The following is a 22,469-nucleotide window of genomic DNA, read 5'->3' as shown; positions in this document are numbered from 1 at the left end:
TTAGGAAGAAAAGGTGCAAAGGGGAAGGGGAAGTGGGAGGGGCTGGGTAAGGAAAGAAGAGCATGGAATTAATATGAGAAAATGAAAAAGTGGAAACAAAGTCTTCGTAAATAGGGAGGGGTGGAGGGGTTGAAGGGAGGGCAGGAAATGGGGAAAAATAAGAACCGAGATACATCATGTAAAGGTACAAATTACCAATGATGAACGTCATTATATTGTATACCTAAATTGTACCAATAAAATTAATTTTTTAAAATTTTTAAAATGTTTTTTAAAAAGAAATCAAATATCCTCAGACAGAGGGCTAATATCACAAGTATTTTTAAGGGGGTCTAAAAAATTAGACTCCTAAAATGAAAGACCCAATCAAAAAAGTGGGCAACAGAAATGAATACACTTCTCAGAAGAAGAAACCAAACGGCCAATGAATAAATGAAAAAATGCTCACCATTGCTAGCTATCAGGGAAATGCAAATTAAAACCACTTGAAGATACCATCTTACCCCAGAAAGGACAGCCAACATCAAAAAATCTAGTAACAAATTCTGTCAAGGAAGTGGGAAAAAGGAACTGTACTACACTGTTGGTGGGAGTGTGAACTAGTACAACCACTGTGGAAATCAGTGTGGAAATTCCTCAGAAAATTAAAAGTAGTAATTCCATTTGACCTAGCTATCCCCTTTCTAGGTATCTTCCCCAAACACTTAAAAACCATCTTACAGGGATACAGGCATACCCATGATTATAGCAGCACAATTTAAAATTGCTAGATCTTGGAGGCAGCCTATGTATCTATCAACAGATGAATGGACAAGGAAAATGTGGTATTTGTACACAATGGAGGACTGTTCTGCCATGAAGCATAGACTGGAGTCATTTATAAGCAAGTGGATGCACCTCGAGACCATAATGTTAAGTGAAATAAATCATTCACATGAGCTTAAACATCACGTGGCTTATCTTACATGAGAAATCCAAAATATAAAGAGCAAAATAGAAAATACATAACAGGAAGTAGAGAGATAACTCTACTAGGAGTAGGGGGAGGAAGGGAAAGGAAAGGGGATGAAAAAAGAATTAAGATGTGTTGTGTACATTACCAACTCCCCACAAGGAATGTGATCATTATGTACCGCAAACATGTGCTGATAAAAATTAAATCTGGAAAAAAAAGAGGGGAAGAGGGGGAGAGAGGGAGAGGCCCTGCCTTGGAGCTGATCCAGGTCCCGCTGGGCTGATCTCAGGGGTTTCTGATCTCAGGCTCTGAATTCTCCTACGTGCAGATCTGAGAAGTTCCTTGACCACCTCCAGTCCCCTCAACCGGATGCCACCTCCCAACGCCCCAGGTTCTGTCACACTGCACCCCCTCCTCCCCTCCTATCCCTTGTTCTTTCTCACCTCTGAACTTGCCACATGCCATTCCCATTCATTCTCACACTCCTCCACCTCTTTTTTTTTTTTTTGGCACGGGGATCGAACTCGGCACCTTACGCTTTCAAAGTAAGCAGAACCACTGAGCTAAATCCCGGCCCTACTTGTTTTTTGTTTTGGCTAACTCTTGACTCATCCTTAACATCTATTGTTTAAATCCTGTTTCCTGGGAAGCCAGGTGTGGTGGTGCACCCCAGTAATCCCAGCACTTGAGAAGCTGAGGCAGGAGGATCACCAGGAGTTCGAAGCCAGCCTGGGCTACATAGAGAGACCCTGTCTCAAAAGTAAGTAAGTAAGTAAATAAGAAATAAGTAAGTGCTGCTTCCTGGGGAGGCATCCCTAGTGCCCAGTGCTGAAAGGTCTGCCAGACTTCCCTCCCCCAAAATGACCCTTAATTGTCATTGCGTATTTGCACCATGTGCAAGTTAGTGAGCATCCATGGCATTGTGGGGCCCCTTCCTTTCGGGGATGCGATAGAGGCACTTTGTGGACTTCAGGCAGGTGGAGAAGGGAGCAACAGGACACGGCAGGGCTGCCCACCCAGAGGGACAGGAGTTAAGGGGAAGGGACTGGCGGCTGCCAGGGTCCCACACACCGAGGGGCCTGGCTGGACCCCAGCCGACCTCAGGCAGCACCGGAAAGGAGGTGGGGTGTCTGATCGAGGACCCCGCCTCTGCCTCGCTGACTTCTGCGGGGCCCCGGAGGACTCCACTCCTCCCGCCCTCCTTCCTCTTCCTGTGCCCCGTTAAGGACAATGCCGGGCTACTTTCTGGTCCCCAAGTGAGTAGCTCTCACTTCGGTCTCTGTCTGTGCTGTCCCATCAGCCTGGGCCTGTCTTCTTCACCCCGGGGGAAGAGACACGCCCCTCTCGGCTTCTACCTAGACACCTCTTCTTCCTGGAAGCCCTCCTTGGCTTGGCATCCCTCTCTCCTCCAGGTCACCCTGGGTTGCCGTTGCTTGGAACCCGTCCTTTTGTTTTGTTTTTGGTGCTGCTATTGAACCCACGGCCTTTACACTAAGCTCCCTCCCACCCTGTTTTCATTTTTCATTTTGAGGCAGGGTCTCGTTAAGTTGCTCAGCTCTCCAGACGGGACTCCAATTTTCGGTCGTCCTGCCTCAGCCTCCCGGAGTGGCGGCATGCACCACCGTGCCCGTGGCCCCGTCTCCTTGTCGCAAACCCCCACTCCACATGCCCCTGAAGCTGCTCAGCCTCTGGCCAGGCTGGCTACCCCCTCCCGGCTGCAGTGCCTCCCCTCCCTCCACCTCCCCGCTTTGGATCTTCCACTCCCATCTCCCGTCTGCCCTCTCCCGTGGGCTTCAATCCCACCTGCGCGCAGCCTCCCGGTCCCCGCGTCAGCCTGTGTCCCCCAAACACAGGCCCCACTCCACACCTGCCCCTGGCCTCTCCTCTTGATGTCAGCGGGCACCTCCAGCTTATCAAGCCCGTAGGTCCGACCCCCACCCAGCCCACTCTTCTGCAGGCCCATCCAGCTGGTCCAGGCCCCAGAAACCTGTGTCCTCTCCCTTCACCACGCGCATCCGGTACATCAGAAAGGCTTGTAAGCCAGGTGTGGTGGTGCACACCTGACATCCTAGAATATGGGAGGCTGAGGCAGGAGGGCTGCTGTGAGCTCGAGGCCAGCCTGGGCTACATAGTGAGACCTTGTCTCAAAAAAAAAGAGAGAAAGAAGGAAAGAGAGAGAGAGAGAGAGAAAGAGCGAGCCTGTGACTACCTTCAGAGTACACAAAAGCCCCACCCTTCTTGCCACCTCTGCCAGAACCACCAGGTCCAAGATCTCTTGTTGGGTTAGGTCCAGAGTCCTCAGCCCACCTCCCTGCTTCAGCCTTTGGCCCCCTGCAGTCTATTCCCAACCTGTTGGATCCAGCAGCCAACCTGTGAGGTCACGTTACTCCTCTGCCCCAAAACTTCTACAGCTCCCCTTGCCCCCTGGAGTAACAGCCAAGCTCTTCCCTGCCTACAAGACCCTCTAAGCTCTCCACCACTCCATCGGTGACCTCAGGGCCTTTGCACCGGTGGCCCCTCTGCCTTTGATACTCTCCCCTATATATGCACAGCTCCTTCCCTCATGCTCTCAGATAGGCTCCACTCCCCAGCACCTCACTAGCTTGCTTATCACCTCTGCTCTATTACATTTGTTTTCGTGTTCACCATCTACCTCCTCCACTAGACTGACACCCCAGGAGGGAAGGAACATTTCTTTTTCTCCTGTGTTCATTTCTGTAGTCTCAGTGCCTAGGAGAGTATCCGGCATATCGTCCATAAATAACTGCTAAAATCATGAATGCACAAACGAGCCTTCACCAGACAGTGGGGACGAGAACGGCAGGATCATGACTGTGCCCACCACCTTAGCCCGAGGCTCCAGCCAGAAGCCACGCTCGATGTGCATTTGTTGGATGGGTGGATGGATGGTTGGACAAGTGGACCACGCCACTGTCTGTCCCTGAGTGTCACTGCTCAGGCACCAGTCCCGGCCCAAATCTGCAGGAAGAGGTGGGTCTGAGCCCCAGGGAGGTGGAGATGTCTGAGCCTCGGGGTCTCCAGGATGGCTGGAAACACTGAGGTCCCAGATTCTAACCAGCCTGGTGGGAATTCCCGGGCCCCAAGAGGATTTGCAACACTTACTCCTGGCAGCACAGGCTAAGTTGGGAAATCACACCCGGGGATCGAACTTGGGACCTTGCGCTTGCAAGGCAGGTGGCAGAACCACTGAGCTAAATCCCCGGCCCTCAGAACTGTCTTACACACCAAGCCACAGGTGTAGTGTGAATAGCAAAGCCTCTGCACATGAGTGTGCCTGTGTGTGTCCCTGCCACATGCATCCAGGAAGGACCCAGAACTCACACTGACCCTTCCCTGACCTGCACTCACCACAGGGTGGGGATTACAACGGGAACTCCCCACTGATTCCACTGCACACTTATTTACCGACCTTCAACGAAAAGCTGATAGTCTCCTGTTACTGGATACACATTTTAAAAGCAAGTGCTCATGTACGTGTCAGCACTTGAGCTAAACACACATTTTTCTGGCTTCTTAAGGGCAGGCAATGATTTGAGCAGCAGATGGGTCAGAAAAAGGGAGTGGGGATGGATCGGTGGTGATTCATCATCCAGACTGTCAGTATGGGATCTACTGCCAGCACCCGGCCACATCCACCCCAAAGCCTCGCTGCAGCATTCAAGGCCCTTTTCTTCTTCCTTTTTCTCTTCTTCTTTCTCTTCTTCCTCTTTCTCTCCTTCTCCTCCTCCTTTCCTCCTCTTCCTTCTCCTCCCCCTCTCAGCTGAATCCAGGACCTTCCCATTGAGCTACCTTCCTAGCCCTTTTAAAAAAATTTCTTTTTCTTTTTTAGACAGTTGCTAAATTGCCCAGGCTGGATTCAGTTTGTAATCCTCCTGCCTTAGCCTCCTGTAGTGCTGGGATTACAGGCGTGCACCATGCCCAGCTTCCAGGCTTTTTTCTACCCACTGTTCAAGTGTGGTCTTCCCGTATTCACACACAAATATCAGGGGTCAGCCTGTTTTTGCATAGCCTGTGGGCTAAGAGTGGCTTGTGCAGTTTGAAAATGGTGGGAGGTAAAAACCAAACAACTACTGCTTTGTGACACAAGAAAGTGATGAGAAATTCCAGGTCCAGTGTTGACACATAAAGTTTTATTGGTACGCAGCCACGTTCATTCATTTACAAGTTGTCTATGGCTGCTTTCCAGTTATAATGGCAGCACTGACTAGGCCCACAAAGCCCAAAATATTTACTGCCTGGCCTCTTCCAGAAACTTCACCAACCCCTGATATAAAACATCACTATCTCAAGCCAGTGAGTGGGTCAGCTCTGTGGTTTCTGTCTGGGCTTGACTCTCTGGTGTCCCTGTACCCTAATTTCCCTCTCTCCCTCTGGAAAATCACCCAGGCCATTGGAAAGGATCGTTCCAAACCCTGCCGAGTGGGACACCCTCACTCAGTGACCCACTCCCCTGCTGGCTGAGGCCTAGAGGCCCTATCCTGACTCTCAGAATGCAGCACCTCAAGGCCCGTGTTTGGACTGATTCATTTCTGTCTCTGGCACTTGGCAGAGCCCCTGGCTGCAGTCTGCTGAGTTGCACGGACTACTGTCATTGCCATGTCAGTAAAATGCTTCCCGGTCTCTTGAGGTTTCTCCCAACTCACCAGGAAGCCCGAAAACTTGCCAAGAGGAGTGGAAGTGGTGGTCAGGTGGGATGCGGGAGCTGAGCTCATGTCAGGAGGAGTCCAGGGGCTTCCCTGGGACAGAACCACTCCGCCCAATCACAGAGAACAGAGCCAGGGCCCGTGGAGAGGCAACGGGATGATGGAGCCAGGAGAGCAAGAGCTCCTATCCCGGGGGTAAGCAAGCCGGGCCTGGGTCAGGGAGGTCAGGGAGGAGATGGCTCCCTGTGGGAATGTGTCCAGGTGTCCTCTCTGTTGCTTCCAGCCTGGGGCTCTGGACCACTGGGTCTCTCTGGGGGCTTGGCGCTCGACGGGGTGGGGGGAGGGTGCTACCCTTGCTGGCAACTGAAGATCCTCCCCCCACACCAGCCTGTGCCTCCTCCTGCTCTGACCTCCTGACCTGACCACGTCCTTGCCTCAGAATCCTGGGGACTCTGATGACATTTCCACCAGGGAAAACCACGGGATTTAGCAGCCAGGACATCTCAGGCTGGGCCCATAGGTTCATCATGGCGTTGATTTGGGGGAAGTCGAAGGACCCCAGAGCACCGTCCTTGTCTTCTTGGCTCTTGAAACCCCTACAAATCCCCAAACGCCAGGCTTCTCTTTCTCACTCCCTTTTTCCCAAGAGGCTAGAGGTTGTCGAGTGATAATTCGGCCTCACATTCATGCAGCCCAAGAGGCCACAGAGCTCTGGCTGAGAGCTGGCCCTGGGATCAGCTGGGGACGGGGACTGTTACTCCACCTGCTGGCAGTCCACAGAGGACTCAGATTTCTATCCCAGCCCCAGAAGTGGGGTGCGTGGTGCCCACTTTTGGAGCGCTGCTCCTACTGCTTCCTCCATGTGTGAGGTGGCTTTGTCACTTCCTTCTCTGAGCCTTGGTTTGCTTGGGACAGCGTGAGGGGGGATTCTCTAAGAGGACACTGGAATTCACAGGGCCCTACACATTCATGCGTGAGCGTCACTGACTTCAGAGGAGCCCAGCTGCCCTGTGGCCTCACCTGCCTTGGTGGGGCATTGACAGGGCCGGCCTGTGTCCTGCCCTAGAACTTGCTGGAAGGTACTGATCCTGGTTTCCAGGCCTTTAAAGGAGTCCAGGATTCAAGTACCTCTTGAATCCAGAAGCTGGAGGGGACCAGCATCTGGCAGGGCCCAGATAGAAAGTGGGGTCCCAGGAGCAGAACAAAGGCTAGCCCTTTTCCCCCTCTGACCTTCCTGCACTCTCACCTCAACACACTCCTGCCCTCCTTGGGTCCACACCAGGGACGTCCCACCAGGCAGGGGCAGGTTCAAGGCTCAGCTCTGCCACTGTTCAGCTTTTACGCACCTTCCTGTTTTCCTGTCTGTGAAATGGGGTTCGGCGAACCTTTTTGGATGGTTACTGAATGAGGATGCAGGGAGGAGCAGATTCAGGGCAGTCTCCACCACCTTCTGGCTTCTCTCCCCCTTGTGCCCTGGGGTCCCAGTCCTTCATGAGAAGCTAGAAAAGCATTAAGATTCAGGGACAGTGGTGCAAGCCTGCAACCCCAGCCCTGAGTCAGGAGGATCCCCCAAAGTTCAAGGCCAGCTGGGGTACATTGGTGACTTGAAACCTAGCCTGAGCTATATAGCAAGACCCTGTCTCAAGACAAAGTGAAACAAAAACAAGATTGAGGGAAAGACGCAGGCAGGGGCATCTTCATGGGCGATGCCCTGATGCTCTAAGGAGGCAGCTCAAGACCAGGCCTGAAGGTGGGGACTGTCTGGGTGACCCCTCCACGAAAAAGGAGCACGGTGAGAGCAGCCCAAGGGTGAGTGTTGGGCCTTCAAAGAAAATGAGTGGAGGGAGAAGGAAGAAAGAGGTTGGAAGGGGGAGACGGGGGAGGGGCAGGAGGAAGGGGGAGGGGATGCCATGGGGGTGGCTCCCTCCCTCTGGGCCTTGGAGGCTGTGTCAAGAGCTCTCTGATTTCAGGTGTGCTGGGAATCTGCTGTGCCCAGGGTCACAGCTCAGTTCTACGTGTCACAACTCACAGTTCTCCCGACAGCCCTGCTACCCTTCTGCTACAGTTATAGAGCAGGAAACAGGCACCAAGAAGAGACCCTCACTACCCAAGGTCACCCAGCAGGTAAATGGGAGCCTGGATTTGGACCTAGGTGAGGCGATACCAGTCCTTAGCTCCCAACCACTGAGCTCAGCCACCTGGCCACACTGAGAGAAACCAGCCAGTGGGGAGGCGTGGAGGCAGCAGACTCCAGCCACAGCATCTGGCTACCCGGAGAGGGCGGCGAGGTGGGAGCACCTGGCCCCGGGTCTGGACACACCAGCCAGAGTCTCAGGAGGACCAGGACTCTGAGCTCCTCATACCTCCATCGGCCCATGGATAAAGGATCTATTTGGCCAGAAAACCAAAGCCAGGACAGGCAACCAGCTTGAAAGCACATACAGCCCGGCTGTTGGCAGTCTCCATGCTTTGGTGGTGTCAGTGTCACAGGCCCGTCCTCCTGTCTCCTTGGTGAACTCCTCCTTATCTCTCACAGTCCAACTCTCCTAGCCCTGCTCTGCAAGGCTTTCTTGATTCTGCTGAGCTGATCATTGTCCCCTTATGTCCCTACTTTACCTTTTAACTCTTCTACCTTTTAGATCTCTGGGTTTCGAGTCTTTCTTTATGTGGCTGGCTCCTAGGCTGGGCAGAGGCAGGGAGGGTGTGTGAGACAGGCAACATCATTTCCATGCTGGGTGCTGACTGTGTCCTTCCCGGCAGGGGAGGCAGTGAGCCCAGTGCCCAGCACATGCTGTCCTCTCTCCCATGCCTGCTGCAGGGCTCCCATCCCCACCCTCCTGCTGCTGCCCCTCCACACAGCCAGACTTGGGTCGGCTGCCCCTGGTGACAGCTTGCTCCTTTGCTCGTGTGGAGCGCAGCTCACTGCTGCTTGAGTGATTGTCCTGCCAGGTTGTGGAGCTGCAGGTCTTGGTGACCAGACCTCATCCTCCCCACTGCTCCCCACTGCAGGGAGTGGCAGCCTCCTCCTTGTCCCCACAGGTCTGTCTGCGTTTCTTAAACTCCTGTAACCACAGTGGGGTTTGCATGCCCAGCCCGAAGCCCTCTGCTTCCCTCTCCCTCAGCTCTCGCCTGTCTGATTGCTCAGATTGTCATCCTGGACACATCCCCTCTGCCACATTTGACCCCTCAGCGGCATCTCTACACCTGACACTGGCCCCGGGAGAGCTCCTGCCATCCTTCTCCTCCAAGGACCACACAGTGCCAGTGCTGGCTCTCCGAGTTCAGCAGGGCTTCGGGTCACTCCCCTGCTTCACCTTTCGATGGCTCCCATGCTCCCCTGGCCCACACAGCCCTCTGGGAAGTGGCTCTGTGACCTTTCTTCTCCAGGAGGAAAGTCCCTCCTGTCCACCAGCCCTGGTCATGCTGGTCTCCTTCTGCCTTCCCACCTGCCAGGTTCGTTCCCATGCAGTTCTTGCAGTGGCTCTGCCACTCCTGGACCCTTGTGCCCCACACGCTCCATGGAAGGCTCCCCCTTGCGGGTCAGGTCCCTGCTTAAAAGTCTCTGCTCTGGGCTCCCATTTAACTCTCTGAACAGCACCCCTCTCCTGCTGACAGTCTCCCTTCTAGCTACAACATTAACCCACACAATAGGGCCACGACCACCCCAGGCACGAAATCGGGACTTGTTAAAGTCAACAGTCATGGGAATGAATAAAAGAACCAGGTGGGGCTTGGATGCTGCCTTTTTCGGCCACGATGGGAAGGTACAGATGCAGGCACTTTGTGACCCAGCCAGCTTGTATCTGTAGTCTTACCCTGCAGAGATCATTAGCCCACTTCGCACAGTCAAGATGTTCATGGCAGCATTGCTTGTCATCATGAGCAACGGGCAACAACCTAGGTGGCCATTGGGAGGGGGATTTGCTCAAATGAGGTTCAGCAGACTAAGAGGGGAGCATCATGCAGCAACTCCTCAGGAGGGGCTCCGTCTGGTTGTGCCAGTAGATGGCCAGGGAAGGCAGTAGTCTGGTGCCCAGTGCACAATACTCATTTATTGTTAAGAAATCTCTGGCAGGTAGGAGCTCAGGTTGTGTATCTAAACATATGTGCTTCATAGAATAAGGGAAGTGGATGGGAAGGGTGCCAGACTAATCCAACTCTGCTCCCTGACTGGTGAAAAAGGGAGGGAGGAAAACGAAAGGGAGGGAGGTAAGGGAGGAGAAAGGGTCACAAGGCTGCCAGCAGGCACAGCTGGGATGGGACCCAGTCTTCCGCCCAAGGAGAGCTACTACCTGCTCTCAGCCAACGGACCTGGGGTGCATGGCCAGCTGAGGGAGGGTGTGCCTTCAGCCTCACTGCGAGACGCTTAATTTTTTTCTTAGGAAGCCTCACCTTTCTCATCTGTAAAATGGATCTTTGTCCTCCCCACCTCCCTTGGCAGGCTGTGGAGATGAGCCAGGCTTGTATGAGGAGGAGCTTTATCCTTTACGGGTGCTTCAGACACACCCAGCCCTGCCCTCAGGCTTTGAGGCTCGCTGTCCCTTTCAATTCTCATAAAAACCCTAAGAGGTGAGGGCTGTGAGCAGCCCTGTCCACCCACGAGGCTCACAAGAGTGGACTACCTCACCCAAGTCACAGGCAGTCAGTGTCAGGGCCTGGGGCTAAAACCAGGAGCTCCACTTCAGCCCCATCCTCCTAACTGCGGCAGTATAGAAAGGCTCCATGTGCCTGTGTGCAAAGGCCTCTCAGATGCCCCAGCACCCTCAGGCCCTGGAGTGGGCTGGGGGAAGCACTGGGCCTGAACATACCCATGGGCTGCTGGTCCAAGGCCCAGTTCCCCACGCCCAGGCCTCCCTCGCCCTCCACGCAGCCTGTCCCACGTACCCACTGATTAGGAGAGCCAGGGAGGCTGCGCCTGCAGCTGGCCTCCCTGTAATTAAGGCAGCGGGAGGCTGGGAGCTGGGGTCCCTGTCATCTGAGGTGGGGAGGCGGGGACAGGAGGAGCCTCTCCATGGCCCAGCCAACCACATCAGCAGCCTCTGGCTCTCTGGAAGCAGCTGGGCAGCAGTAGGAAGCAGGGAGGGACCCAGTGTGGCCTCCCCTCCCTGCCACCCTGACCTGGACCCCCCTCCTGTCTCCCTGTCTCCCATTTCCCTTCTTTTGATGTCCCCTCCGCCTCCACATTAGGGCTGTGTCTTCCAAAAACAGGCCACTGGGACTTGTTCCAACTATACTGTGGAGACAGAGTGGTTCTCTTGCGGGGGTAGAGGTAAGGAAGTTGGCAGAGGCTTACTTGTGAGAACAGCTGAGTGTCCCCGGGAGGACGGTCACTCACCTTCTGGACTAGCCTGCGGCCCAGCCCCTTCCTGCCCTGGCCCCACTGGTATCAACTCTGACATTCTCCAGCCATGGAGAGTTACCTTTGTGCCTTTGCTCCTACCATCCCCTCAGCCTGGGGGCCCTCCCTGCTCAGCCCACCCATCCTGCTCTTTTTTTTTGGTACCGGGGATCGAACTCAGGACCTTGAGCTTGCAAAGCAGGCGGCTAAATCCCCGGCCCAACCTGCTCTTCTGTCTGTCCCAAGTCAGGCACCTCCTCACCCAGGGGGGATCATCCCTGATTAGGATCCAGTGAAGCTTTCCCTCCACCTCACCGTGTGTCAGCCAGCTTGCTGGTGCTATGACAAAATACCTGAGGAAATCAACTTAAAGTAGAAAACATTTATTTTGGCTCATGGTTTCAGAGGTTTCAGTCCATGGTCAGCTGATTCCACGACTTTTAGGCCTGAGATGAGAGAGAAACATAATGGCATGGTGGAGGGAAGCTGTTTCTATCATGGCAGCTAGGAAAAGAGAGAGGGGGGGGGAGAGAGAGAGAGAGAGAGAGAGAGAGAGGAAAAGGTATAGTCCCCAAATTCATAGCCCTATGACCCATGCCCTTTGACTAGGTCCTACCTCCTGTTTCTATCACCTCCCTATAATGCCATTGATTATGAGTCTATCAACAGATGAACCCACTGGTAATGCTAGCACTCTCGTGACCCAGTCACCTTCCAAAAGCCCCAGCTGTGAACACATGAGCCTTTTGGGGGACATTTTAGACCCGAACCATAGCAGCCCGCAAGCCCATTAACGGGCCCATTTTCTGACTGGGCTTGTGGTACAGCAAGATGTAGAATGAATCACTACATCTTCCTCCTCCTCTCACCCCTGTACTGAGGTTGTAACCCGCAGGGTCCAGGCCTGCTTTGTGGTCACTCACGGTGGTGACCCTGGGCAAGTCACATCACCTTGTGCTCTGCCCTGCTCTGTGAAATGGGACGATTGCAAGGCCCACATGAGACCGTGGGTGAACACTCCAAACAATGCCACCTCTGGTGATACTTAGCAAATAGTGCCCAAGCCACGGCCTCCTCAGGCCAGCCCTGGCCCATCAGCCACCTTCTTCTACACAATGACCAGGGAGGCCTTTCCAAGGGTGACTGGGATGAGGTCACTCCCGGGATCAGCCTCAGGGTAGGCCTGGGACCGCCCCCATAGGCCCTGCCCGACCTGCTCCTGCCTCCCTCCCTAGCCCCATCTCTCCCCAGCCCCTCAACCTCTCTGCTCCAACCAGCTGGAACTTTCCTGAAGTTCCTGTGTACTCTTAAAGCTACCGCACAGGCAATCACTCCTCCTTCTTTACCTGGCTATCTCATACACATCCTTTAGGCCCCAGCTTAGGTGCCCATTCCTTCAGGAATCCTTCCCTGACCACCTCTCCCATGCAGGTGAGGCCCTTTCTCTGTACTCCTGCAGCACGTGACCTCCCACACCGTGTTGCCATGACCTATTTACCTGCGAGTTGTTTACCTCTGCAGAGGGCAAGACACTGCGCCTTGCTCCCTGCTGCAGACCTAGCAGCAGGCACAGTGTCTGGCGAGGACTAGATGCTCAAAAAAATATTTAGTGACTAACTGAATGGATGGATGAGTCAATTTGTGCATCCCCCACACTGCAGGAAATGTCTGAGAACAGATTTGTGTGGGAGGTTCCGGCAGGGCCAGGGAGAAGCCCCTGGGATTAGGGTGCCGGGTGGCGAGCAGAGCAGACCCCTGTCCCCTCCCACAAGTGGGTCAGCCTCCCCGCTTCCCACAGGTCCCTGGGGCCCTGGAACCGGCTTCCAGATGCTAAGCCCTGTCTCTGCCTCACCTCTTAGCTTTTCCATCTGCACAGCCCGGCCAGATCCCTGCAGCCAGCATCGCGGGCAGCCAGGCCAAGCATCCCCGGCGTCTTCCTATTTTAGACATCTCGCCGCCTCGGTCCCTTCTAATGTTCCCAGCCAGGCTGTGGGGGGAGGAAAAAGAGGTTACTGCTACTTTAAATGTACTGTATGAAGGCGAGGGCTGGAAAGGGGCCTGCTTGCAGGAATACCCTGTCATCTAGTTGGAAAAGCCGCCAGATGGAATACAAAAGGAGAAACCCAGACGCTCATGGAGACAGCCTCGGTTCATAAATTAGGTGGGGCCAGGGGCTGGGGGCCCACACGCCATGGAGCCCGACTCCCTCCTGGACCAAGACGACTCCTACGGTAGGGGACCGCGCCGGCTAAGTGACAGAGTTGGGGATTTCAGCCCCGCTGCTCAGGCAGACTTTTTTCTGCTTCAGGAATTTGAGAGAAGTGGGGGAGGAGGGCAGGCAGCGGGGCACTGTCTGGTCTCAGGACTCGGCGGGCATGGGTGCCCTGGGTTATGGGCCACAGGGCTGCAGGGTTCCCCTCAGACTCAGATTGGCAGGGTCAGGGGAAGGGAGAGAGTTTCTGGGCTGCTTGTGTTTCGCTCTTGGCTAAAAAGGAAAGAGGGAAGTTTGCAGCCCGCTGCGTGTCTGCCTCACTGGCTGTGCCCCAGGCCTGCCTGCTGCTGTGGTAGATTCAATTAGTGAGATCCTGCAGATAAATCGAGATGGAACAGGCAACAGGATTGGTCCTGGTAATTAAAGGCCAGGGCTCAAATTGAATGCACTACCCAGTATACAGGGTCTCCAAGGCTGCTGCTGCGTGAGTGGCCCCTGCCCAGCCTCCCTGGACACCGGGAGTCCTGGGCAGCATGTTTGGGAAAAGTTGCTGGGGACAGAGAGCCCAGGCAGAGTCTGGCTCAGGGATCTGCAAGCCTCAGAAGGGTTCCTCCATGCCAGGCTCGGCAAGCTTGGGTCCCCAGGGATGCAGGTAGCCAAGCTTCCTGGGTTGCTGCCCATCCTGCCAAGCTGCCTGGCACACAGCGGCTGTCTCTGGGCAACAGAGGGCAGCAGGAGGGCAGGAGTGAGGTTGAGCACGGGGGCAGCAGGTTTCAGGGCTCTGTTGGGAGAGAGTCCTGTTAGCTTCTCTAGGTGAGGGGTGGAGGGGTGGCCTCACCCCAGCTTGGGTCGGCCTTTTAGGGGCTCAGGTCCTCCAGGGTCCAGAATCTGCACTAAGAAAACAGAGTTCTCCCTCTGGACTTCCTCATTCCTGCCAGGCCTGTCTGCCTGGCGCAGAGTCAAGGCCAAATTCCCCTCCTCCTGCGGCAGCCCAGCTCCTTCCAGGGAGAGGCCTTTGCCACGTTCGGAGCTGCGGCCCCTACCCGACTTGGGCCAGGCCCAGCTGTGGACATGGCTCTTCCGGGCAGTCAGGTGGCCCGTCGCTGCTCTGTGTGACCCCCAGGTGCTGAGCTGTGGGCGGGGTCAGGGGTGCAGGAAGGAGAGAAGCTAAGTCCTAGGAAACAGTGGTGCCTGGTGTCTGAAAGGAAGGAAAGAGAGAGGCCCTTGGCTGGAAAACCTCCCAGCCTGGAACACGAGAGGGGCAAGCGATCCAAGTCCCTGGGGGCCTGGGGGCCTGGGGGAGGCAAGCCTGCCTGTCCCCCTGACTCTCCCCACCGGGCATGCCTCGTGCAGACCCTTGTCAGGGGACAGAGGGAGAACAGACCCCTTCTCTCTCCATGTCCCTGCCCAGGGGTGTCTCAGGAGCCCATGCTCCCCTTGGGGTTTGGTAGCACAGCCTCCGGGCAGGGTGAGACTGGAAACTGAGGTGCTGCAGCCTCCACCCCAGCGGAAGGCCCCTGTGCACAATCAGCCCTTGTCTCCTGGCCTGCCATGGGAGCTGCTGCTGACCTCCTGGACGCTGCCAGGCAGTGAGGAAGAAGCTGAGAGGCACGGAGGCTAAAGGAGCCGGACAGGCAGGAAAGGGTGGAGCCAGGCCCTTGCTGGGAGTGTCCCAGGCCCAGCTGGGGAGGGGTCTCCCCCTGGCTCGCAGGTGGCAGGCTTTGGCCTAAATTTCCAGGAGACCTTTCCTGTGATTGCATGTGAGCAGAGAAAGGGGGTGCTCTGGGTCTTCCCCCCCTATCGGCTGACCTTATTGCCTCCTCAGAGCCTCCATCTCCAGACACAGACACACTGGGGCTTAGGGTTGTGCCATATGAATTGGGGAGGGCACAAAAATCCTCCACATGCCTCTCCTTCTTGGAACACTTTCTTCACCTGGCTTCTGGAAAACCTGATTTCTTCTTCGGTCCCTTTCTCTGGCCATTTCTCTGCCTTTCTCTGCTTCCCACGTGAACTGGTCATCCAGGTCTGTCTCTTCTGCCTCTCTAAACTATTTGACTTCTCCCTCTCTACATTCCATCCATACTGACCTGGCCTTCCTCATATTTCCAAACTATTTCTCACCCCAGGACCTTTGCACATGCTGTTTCCACTGCCTGGAGCTAAATCCTCTTCTTCATCCCTTTATCATTCAAAAAGTCACCAGCTCAGAGGACAGTTCTGTAGGCCAAGTTCTTCCAGCCTGGCAAATCAGACCCCACCCTCGCCTTCTGTTGTGCTTTCTAGGACCCATTCTTGTTCACACTATACATGATTAATATGCTTACCCTGTGTAACCCCCACTAATCTCTAGGCTCTCAGTCTCCCCACACCATCACTCTGCATGGTGTATAGCAGCCTCTAACACATGCTTGTTGAACAAGTGAGGGGGTGAAGGAATGCGGGCTGAGAGGTGAGGAAAGGCGTTCCGGGGGGAGGCATGGCCAGCGCAAAGGCAGAGGGGCTGGAGAGTCTTTGGAGCACTCTCTGATGCTCATACCTAGAAGCTAAGCAACTTGGGGGAGTCAGGGGCCTTGCTGGGGACAAAGCTGGATGTGGCAGGGCTACGGGGGCTCTGGACCCTCCTGCTTCTACCCTGAACTTTGAGTCCATGTGCCAGGGCCTGAGGGGCTGAATGGGCTTGGCCCTGGAGAGGTGGGAAACCCGCACCATGGGCCCCATACGCAGACAGCACCACACAGAGCCCCATCAGGTGGCCCACAGGTGAGAGCCCCTTCCTTTAAGGCCAAGGAAGGCTCCGAGCACAGCTAGAAGGAAGACAGACACAGGTGTTGGAGTTTCTTTATGTCTGATCAGAAGCTGGAGGCCAGGAGGCCACGCACCAGCCCCAGCAGAGCCTTTGAACACAGGCCTCAGTTTGTCCATCTGTAAATGGGAGTGAAGATTGGACAAGATCTGCCCACCAGAAAAACATTCGACCTTTCTGACTCTTGACTGCCTAGGAAGAGGGAGCCTGGGCCTGACAGTGGGCCAGAGCCGAGGAGAAGACCTTGTCCTGCAGAACCTTCTCTCCCTGGGGTCTTTGGATCCTGTCCTCTCTCCCCTGTGCTGACGGTGCTTCCAGTCCTAACCTCACTAACAGCTCTCAGCACCTCCCGCCGCCTGCTCCCCAGCCTGACTCCTGGGTGAGACCTCAAGATGCTTGCGGGCAGGGCGCCACCTTGTTGCCACTGTATTCCCAGGGCCTCGCTGTGCCAGGTCTGAGGATGTGCCCGATATGGGTGAACGGATGATGAGTGAATGAATGAGTAGCAACAACTGGGTCCCACCCTTGACTTGCTCCGCATCCTCAGGCCCGAGCCACCTCTCTGGGCTTCTGTTTCCAAAGCTGTCCCTCGAGGGAGCCCCAAGTGTCCTGGTTCTGACCACCCAAGATTCTAATCCGACTGGGCCCTGAGCGCCCCCTTCTCTCCTGTGGCCTGAGCCTTGCGCAGCTGCCTGTGTCCATGGGTGGCCTGGAGTAGGTCCCTGCTGCTTTCTCGGGCTCAACTTGGTCATCTGATAAAGGGCCAGATCCAGGCCTGCCCTGTGGGCCACCACCCGATGTCTCGGGGCCCAAAGGAGAGGTGAATGCTGGTAAAGCTGGACACCCGCTGGAGTGAAGGAGCTGGGCCCAGCAGGCGCTGGCAGAGATGGCTCTGGAAGGGGCCTGTTGCTTTGGAAACCCTGGGGATGGAACTTTTAGTTTCTTCCTGACAATCTCAGCAAGGATATCTGCTCGGGGTTACAGGGAGGCCCACAGGGAGGCAGATGGATGTGATTCTGTAAAACCCCAAGCACTGCAGGTATGTACAATGACCACTTCCATTTATTGAGCCCCTGCTGCGTGTCAGGCTCCGTGAACAATTTGTTTTGTGCGTGATCTACTTGACTCCTCACAAGCCACCTTGTGTAGCCCATTTTCCTGATGAGGAAACTGAGGCTCAGGAGAGTTCAGGGATGGGCCCAGAGCACATAGTGCCGCTCTGGCTGCCAAGCCTGCGGTCTTTATGTGGCTGCCCTCTGAGTGCCGTGGTTGTGCCCAGCTGCCTGCTGGGGGCCCCTCCTAGGTAAAACCCTACCTGCTGGGCAGCATTTGCTGAAGCTGGAGCATTCAGGTAACAAGCTCAACCACGTGGCAGGAGCCCTGTCAGCCCCGCTAGGGACAGCGAGTGGCGGGAGCAGCTGTGATGGGATGGGGTTGGTCTAAAGACAGGGCTGTTTGGGGCTGGAAGCTGTGGAGGGCTGGATATCCTAATGCTCTGGACCCTCCCTTGAGAGGGTGAGGCCGTAGAGGCCATCTTGGACATCGGCCTTAGCTGGTACGGTACTGAGGCCAATCTTAGATGCCACGGCGCTGTGCCTAGCCGCGTGCCTCATACTCATCATCTCCTTCCCCTTCTCACACTAGAGATGAGGCTCAGGAGCTCAGAGAGGCTGTGTGACTCGCCCAAAGGCACACAGCTAGAGAATGGTCAAGCCAGGAGTCACTTGTTTGGCCCACTGAGGAAGGAGCCTCTGCTCTGAACCAGAGTCTGCTAGGACCCTCTCTGGGGCTGCATCTGTGAAATAGGACTTCGGAGGCACTGCCCGGGCCTGCTCTGCCCCTCAGGCCTCCTCCAGGGCTCTTGTTAAGCCTCAGTTTCCCCGTCCATGGTGAGGTGATACCAGCCTGGCCAGCCTGGGTTGCCGCAGGGATGCCAGAATCAGGTTCCTTCCACCTGGTCTAGGGCCCTGTCCCACCCAGGACTAGAGCAGCAGAGCCCCATTCACTGAGCACTTCCTGCATGCTGGGCTCATGTGAAATGAATGGAGCCGGACTCCTTGCAGGAAGGAAGAGCCCCTCTGCACAGATAGACCATCAAGGCTCAAACCCCCAAGCCACCCCACTAGTGAGGGCACTTGTGCCTCAAACCTGGGACCCCCCCCAGAGGCCTGCTCTCTTTCACCTCTCTGAGATGCCCCCCAACCCTGGATCTCCCGGCCCCCAATTCCAGGCCCTTTCCCATGCCCAGGGAGCCTCTGTCCTGTGGGCCAGCCATGCCTGCACCCCTGGGCTCCCCAGGAGGCAGGTGGGTGAGGGGTTGTACTCCCTGCTGACTGGGGAAGAGGGAAACCAGGAAGCACAGTCAGGAAAGAGGAGCAGCAAGGCCGCACTGTGGGTGGGGGGCTTGAATCATTCCTGCCCAGCTGCTGCACAAGAAGGCCAGGGACTGCAGCTTGGGTGGGAGTGGCAGGGATGGGGCCTGTGCCTGGGGAGCTAGGAAATGCTCAGGGGAGAGGGGCTCTAGGGGAGGGAGGAGGTTCATCCAAGGTTTCCTGTGTGCTGGAGCAAAGGTGTTTCCCTTTGCTGGCTTCCGGAAGGCTCCCTCCCAAAAGACACCTAACACTCAGGCCCAGGCTCCATCCCGCTGCCCTTCTATGGGAACTGGACCTTGACTCCTCAGCCAGGCAGGGGACAGTGGCAGCATCCTGGCAGGATTCCTCCTCTCCTGAGCACTGAGCAGGATAAATTGCTTCTTCTTATATTGTCCTGACAGTGACTGCTTCATCATGGGGCCGGAGTAGAGTTGTGGAACTTTGTTAAATCCATCTGTGACATGGCCCTGTTCCCCTAAGCTCCCGCCTACCTAATGGGTTTCCTGGCACATTGTTCAGTGCCCATTTTATAGGTGAAGAAACTGAGGCACTCGCCCAAAGTTGCTGGATAGCTGCTCCAGTCCCCTTGTTCCGAGAAGACAGGCAGGCCCTTCCCAGCAGGCCCTGGCTCTACCTGACTTCCTCTCACTGCCTGGCCTCCCTGGGCTGACCACTGGATGCTCATGTCTGGCCCTTTCTCCCACTGTCCAGCCCATCCCTCCTGCTGGGTGGCCTTGCTTCCAGCTGACTCCAGGCCTCTCAAAGCCATGGCTGGGCCCCTTCCAGCTGGAACCCCACTCCTAGAAGCCTCCTCTGGAAGCCCAAGGAGGCTGGGGCAAAAAGGAAATGCCAAGGTTGGAGGAAGCCAAGGGGAAGGATCGCTCTAGGCTCTTCTATCTATCCTGCATTCCGTGATGGGAAGATGGAGGACAGAAGAGGAGGTTCTAGACCCACTGAAGATCTATCCTACCTCCTAAAAGGTCCAGAGATCTTCTCTGACTCTCCATCTCTCAGCCCCCACCCGAAGCCTGGCCCCATCTTGGACCACTAAGCAGCTGCCTCTCCGCATCCTGGGGCTCCCTGCCTCCTCCCGTGCCCCACCTCACTCTCCACATGCAGCCACTCATACCCTGGCCACTGCAGCTGGATGGAGTATAACTCCTTAACAGGACCTGAGCCCCAGTGACCCTCCAGCTCTGGCCTCCACCCTCCATGGGAATTAACTCCTGCCCCAGTGCCCTGGCTGCTGTTCCCCCGCACTCTGGAGCACTCCCTCTCTGCTCTCCCCTCCAGCCCACCCCTCCACCCCGGCCAATCCCTCTCAATTCTGAGAGCTCAGCAGGGTCACCTCCTCCAGGAAGCCTCCCTGAGTACCCTGCTGGGCTCCCTGGGGACCTGGGCTTCCTGCTGTCCTGTTGCACACTGTTCCCCACAGGCCTCCACCTCTGGGCTGTGAGCCACCTGGCCAGCCAGGCTGAGAATATGGTGGCTGGCGTGTGGGGTAAAGGACAGATCAAGAGATGATGTCCTGGGTCTGCTGTACCTGCAAGGTCATGTGACACTTTCTACAGAGAAATGTGTGACAGGCTTTCCAGACGTGACCTTGAGAGATGCCCTGAGCCCAGGCTGGCTTCAAACTCTTGGCAATCCTCCTGCCTCAGCCTCCCCAGTGCTGGTATTACAGGCTTGTGCCATCCATGCTGGCCAGGGTGGATGGACAAGAGCCTTTCCTGAGGCTTCTGCTCACCTGCCCAGCCAGGTGATGCTTCCTCCCCGTGGACATCAGCCCTGCCCAGCCCAGCTGAGGCCCTCTGTTTCCCTCTGTTGGTCATGATTTGCCTCCAGTCCTAGGACATCTGTGCCCTTTGAACTCTTCAAGGGGGAGTCACATCTCTGCATCTCTTGGGGACCCCACTCTGCCCAGCAGAGGGACAAACTCACACAGAGAAGGGATGGGTGACAAGGAGCCCTTTCCTCCCCTGGGCAGAGCAGGGTCCCAGCAGTCTGAGCCAGTGGGACCTGGGGAAAATAACCCACTGCCCCTGGAGATCAGGGGCAGAGACGGTGGGGGAGGATGGGTTCCCATCCAATCCGGAGCCTGTGCCGGTGCCTGGATCACCACAGACTTGGGCTTTCCAGCCAGTGACCTACATTCCCTGAGCCAGCCCCGCCATGGCTGTGCACAGAGCCTGAGGGAAGGGCCTGTGGCTGCGGAAGGTGTGCGTGTGCATGTGCGTGTGTACCCAGGCGGGGGTGCAGGGGTCCCACACACCCTCCCCAGCTCCAGAGGGCCAGCTTGAGGGACTGCAGCCCTGAAATGGACCGCCCCCCCCCAGCTGTGCCGACTGCTGAGTGCTTAGGGTTGACAATAGATAGTGGCAGTGGAGGGAGGGGGCCTGGGCTGCAGCAAGAGGCTGGACCGGAAGGAACCAGGTGTGGGGTCTGCACACGGAGCAGGCCCTGGGCTCAGGTCCCTGAACCCTGGGGCAGCTGGCGTCCAGGTCCAGGCCAGCTTCCTCTGGCCTGGGTGGAGGGGTCCGAGGCCTGTCCTGGGAGGGGCTCTGTGGCCTGTGTGGCCAAAGCTCTGGGACCCTTAGTCTTTCCTTGGCCAGCCCTGTGTGGGGTAGGGTGAGGGGGGCTGTCCCCTCCTGGGGCTCCTCTTTTAGATGGCCCCTGAGAGCACAGAGGGCACTGTGCCTTTCAGATACTCTGCTTCTCCTGTCTCTGTCTCTGTCTCTCCCGATCTCTGAGTCAGTCTGTCTCTGTCTCCGGCCTCCGTCTTGATATCCCTCCTCTCTTCTCTCTCTGTCTCTGTCTCAGTCTAGCTCTGGATGTCTCTGTCTCTGTCACTGCATCTCTCTGTCTCTGCATCCCTCCCTCCCCTGCCCTTGGGGACTCTTGCACACCCACCCACTCCTCTGAGGGCCCATTATGTACAACAAGAAGACAGCAGCCGGCTCCAGCCCAGCCAGACCTTCCATCCAGTTTTAACTCCCCTCCTGTCTCCCTTGCTCCACACAGGCCCCACCCCAGGCCAGGGGTGCCTCTACCGTGTGTTCCAACACCTCTCTGCCTTCCCACACTGGGCTCTGGGGCAGCCCTGTCACACCTGGTGACCCCGTGATCATCCTATCTGTGTCTGCTGCACACATCTCTGTGCCCCCAGCACTTTTTCCTGAACATCTGTCGAGCGACAATGGTTGAATGACCTCATGCAAGTAAAAGTACTTTGCAAGCTACAAAGGCCCCCATCAGAACAACACATCACAAGGTGGGGGTGCGGATTAGGAAGCACTTGAAGCCTCCTGTAGGAATCGGCCTCACCTGGCAGGAGCAGCCTCTGAGCCTGGGTGGTAGGAGGGGACCTGGGCCTATCCTCGGTCATGTAGAGAGTTCCACTCCTTGACAGTGCCCAGGCTCACCCTAGAGATTGGGATTGAGTTCGTGTAGAGAGGCAGAGCACCGAAATGTTCAAATGGCTCCTGCCTTTCCCTTGCTCCTCAGCAGGCGGTTCTTGGGGTCAGCTGCTGGGATGGGAGGAAAGCTGGGCCCAGCTCTCATTCTCTGCCCCCTTCGCTGCTACCCACTGCCTCCAAGATTGCTCCTTGGTGGGCACTGGAGCCCCAGGAAGCACCAGGCTAGGTCCCTGCCTTGGGAGAGGCTTGAACAGGCACGCAAAACTCCAATGACAGCCAGAATGGGGAGCCCTAGGGAGGGACTCCTGAGCAGACAGATAACCAGAGATTAGGCAAAGGGGACCTCAGGGCAAAGCCTTGGGATTGAGCCCACACAGTAGCCTCTCTGGGAACCTCAAGTAACACAGTAGGCTACACCCCAAAATCCAGCTGGGAGCGGGTGGGAAGGAGCCCGGAGAGGGCAGAGGCCTTGAATACCAGGTCAGGTCTTGGGCTTTATCCTGTGCTTGGCGGAGTCATGCACGGTTTCTAACAGGGGAGGGACACAGCTGTGCTGAGTCTCCCCTGAATTCCTAAGACCCCTATCCACACTAGGAGGTCCAGTCCCAGCAGGAGAAGCTGAGCCCAAAAGGGGCCAGGAAGCTGGGAAGAGCTGTGGGAAGGGAGAGAGCCAGATGCCAGGAGCCAACAGGACAGTGGCATTCCC

At 56.2% G+C, this 22,469-nt stretch overlaps 1 protein-coding gene and 1 long non-coding RNA gene across 2 annotated transcripts in view; one reads left to right on the top strand and one right to left on the bottom strand.

The window, feature by feature from the left end:
* Positions 1–11,324: 11,324 nt before the first annotated feature.
* On the bottom strand, positions 11,325–13,199 carry LOC106009777 (uncharacterized). Its single transcript, XR_001183770.3, has 3 exons — positions 13,032–13,199; positions 12,810–12,944; positions 11,325–11,461 (listed from the first exon to the last, which is right to left on the bottom strand). It is a non-coding gene; the product is annotated as an uncharacterized LOC106009777 (long non-coding RNA).
* The window catches only part of Dab2ip (DAB2 interacting protein), a 185,583-nt gene continuing 176,114 nt past the window's right edge, over positions 13,001–22,469 (top strand). Inside the window, exon 1 of the mRNA XM_013073682.3 lies at positions 13,001–13,188. Within this exon, the coding sequence (XP_012929136.1) occupies positions 13,149–13,188 (40 nt within the window). The 5' untranslated portion in view covers positions 13,001–13,148. The remainder of the gene's footprint in view (positions 13,189–22,469) is intronic.

This window comes from Heterocephalus glaber, unplaced genomic scaffold (genome assembly GCF_053883595.1).
Source record: "Heterocephalus glaber isolate CG9 unplaced genomic scaffold, H.glaber_assembly_v1.0 deba00001479, whole genome shotgun sequence".
NCBI lineage: Eukaryota > Metazoa > Chordata > Mammalia > Rodentia > Bathyergidae > Heterocephalus > Heterocephalus glaber.
This window is presented reverse-complemented; position numbering and strand designations above follow the sequence as displayed.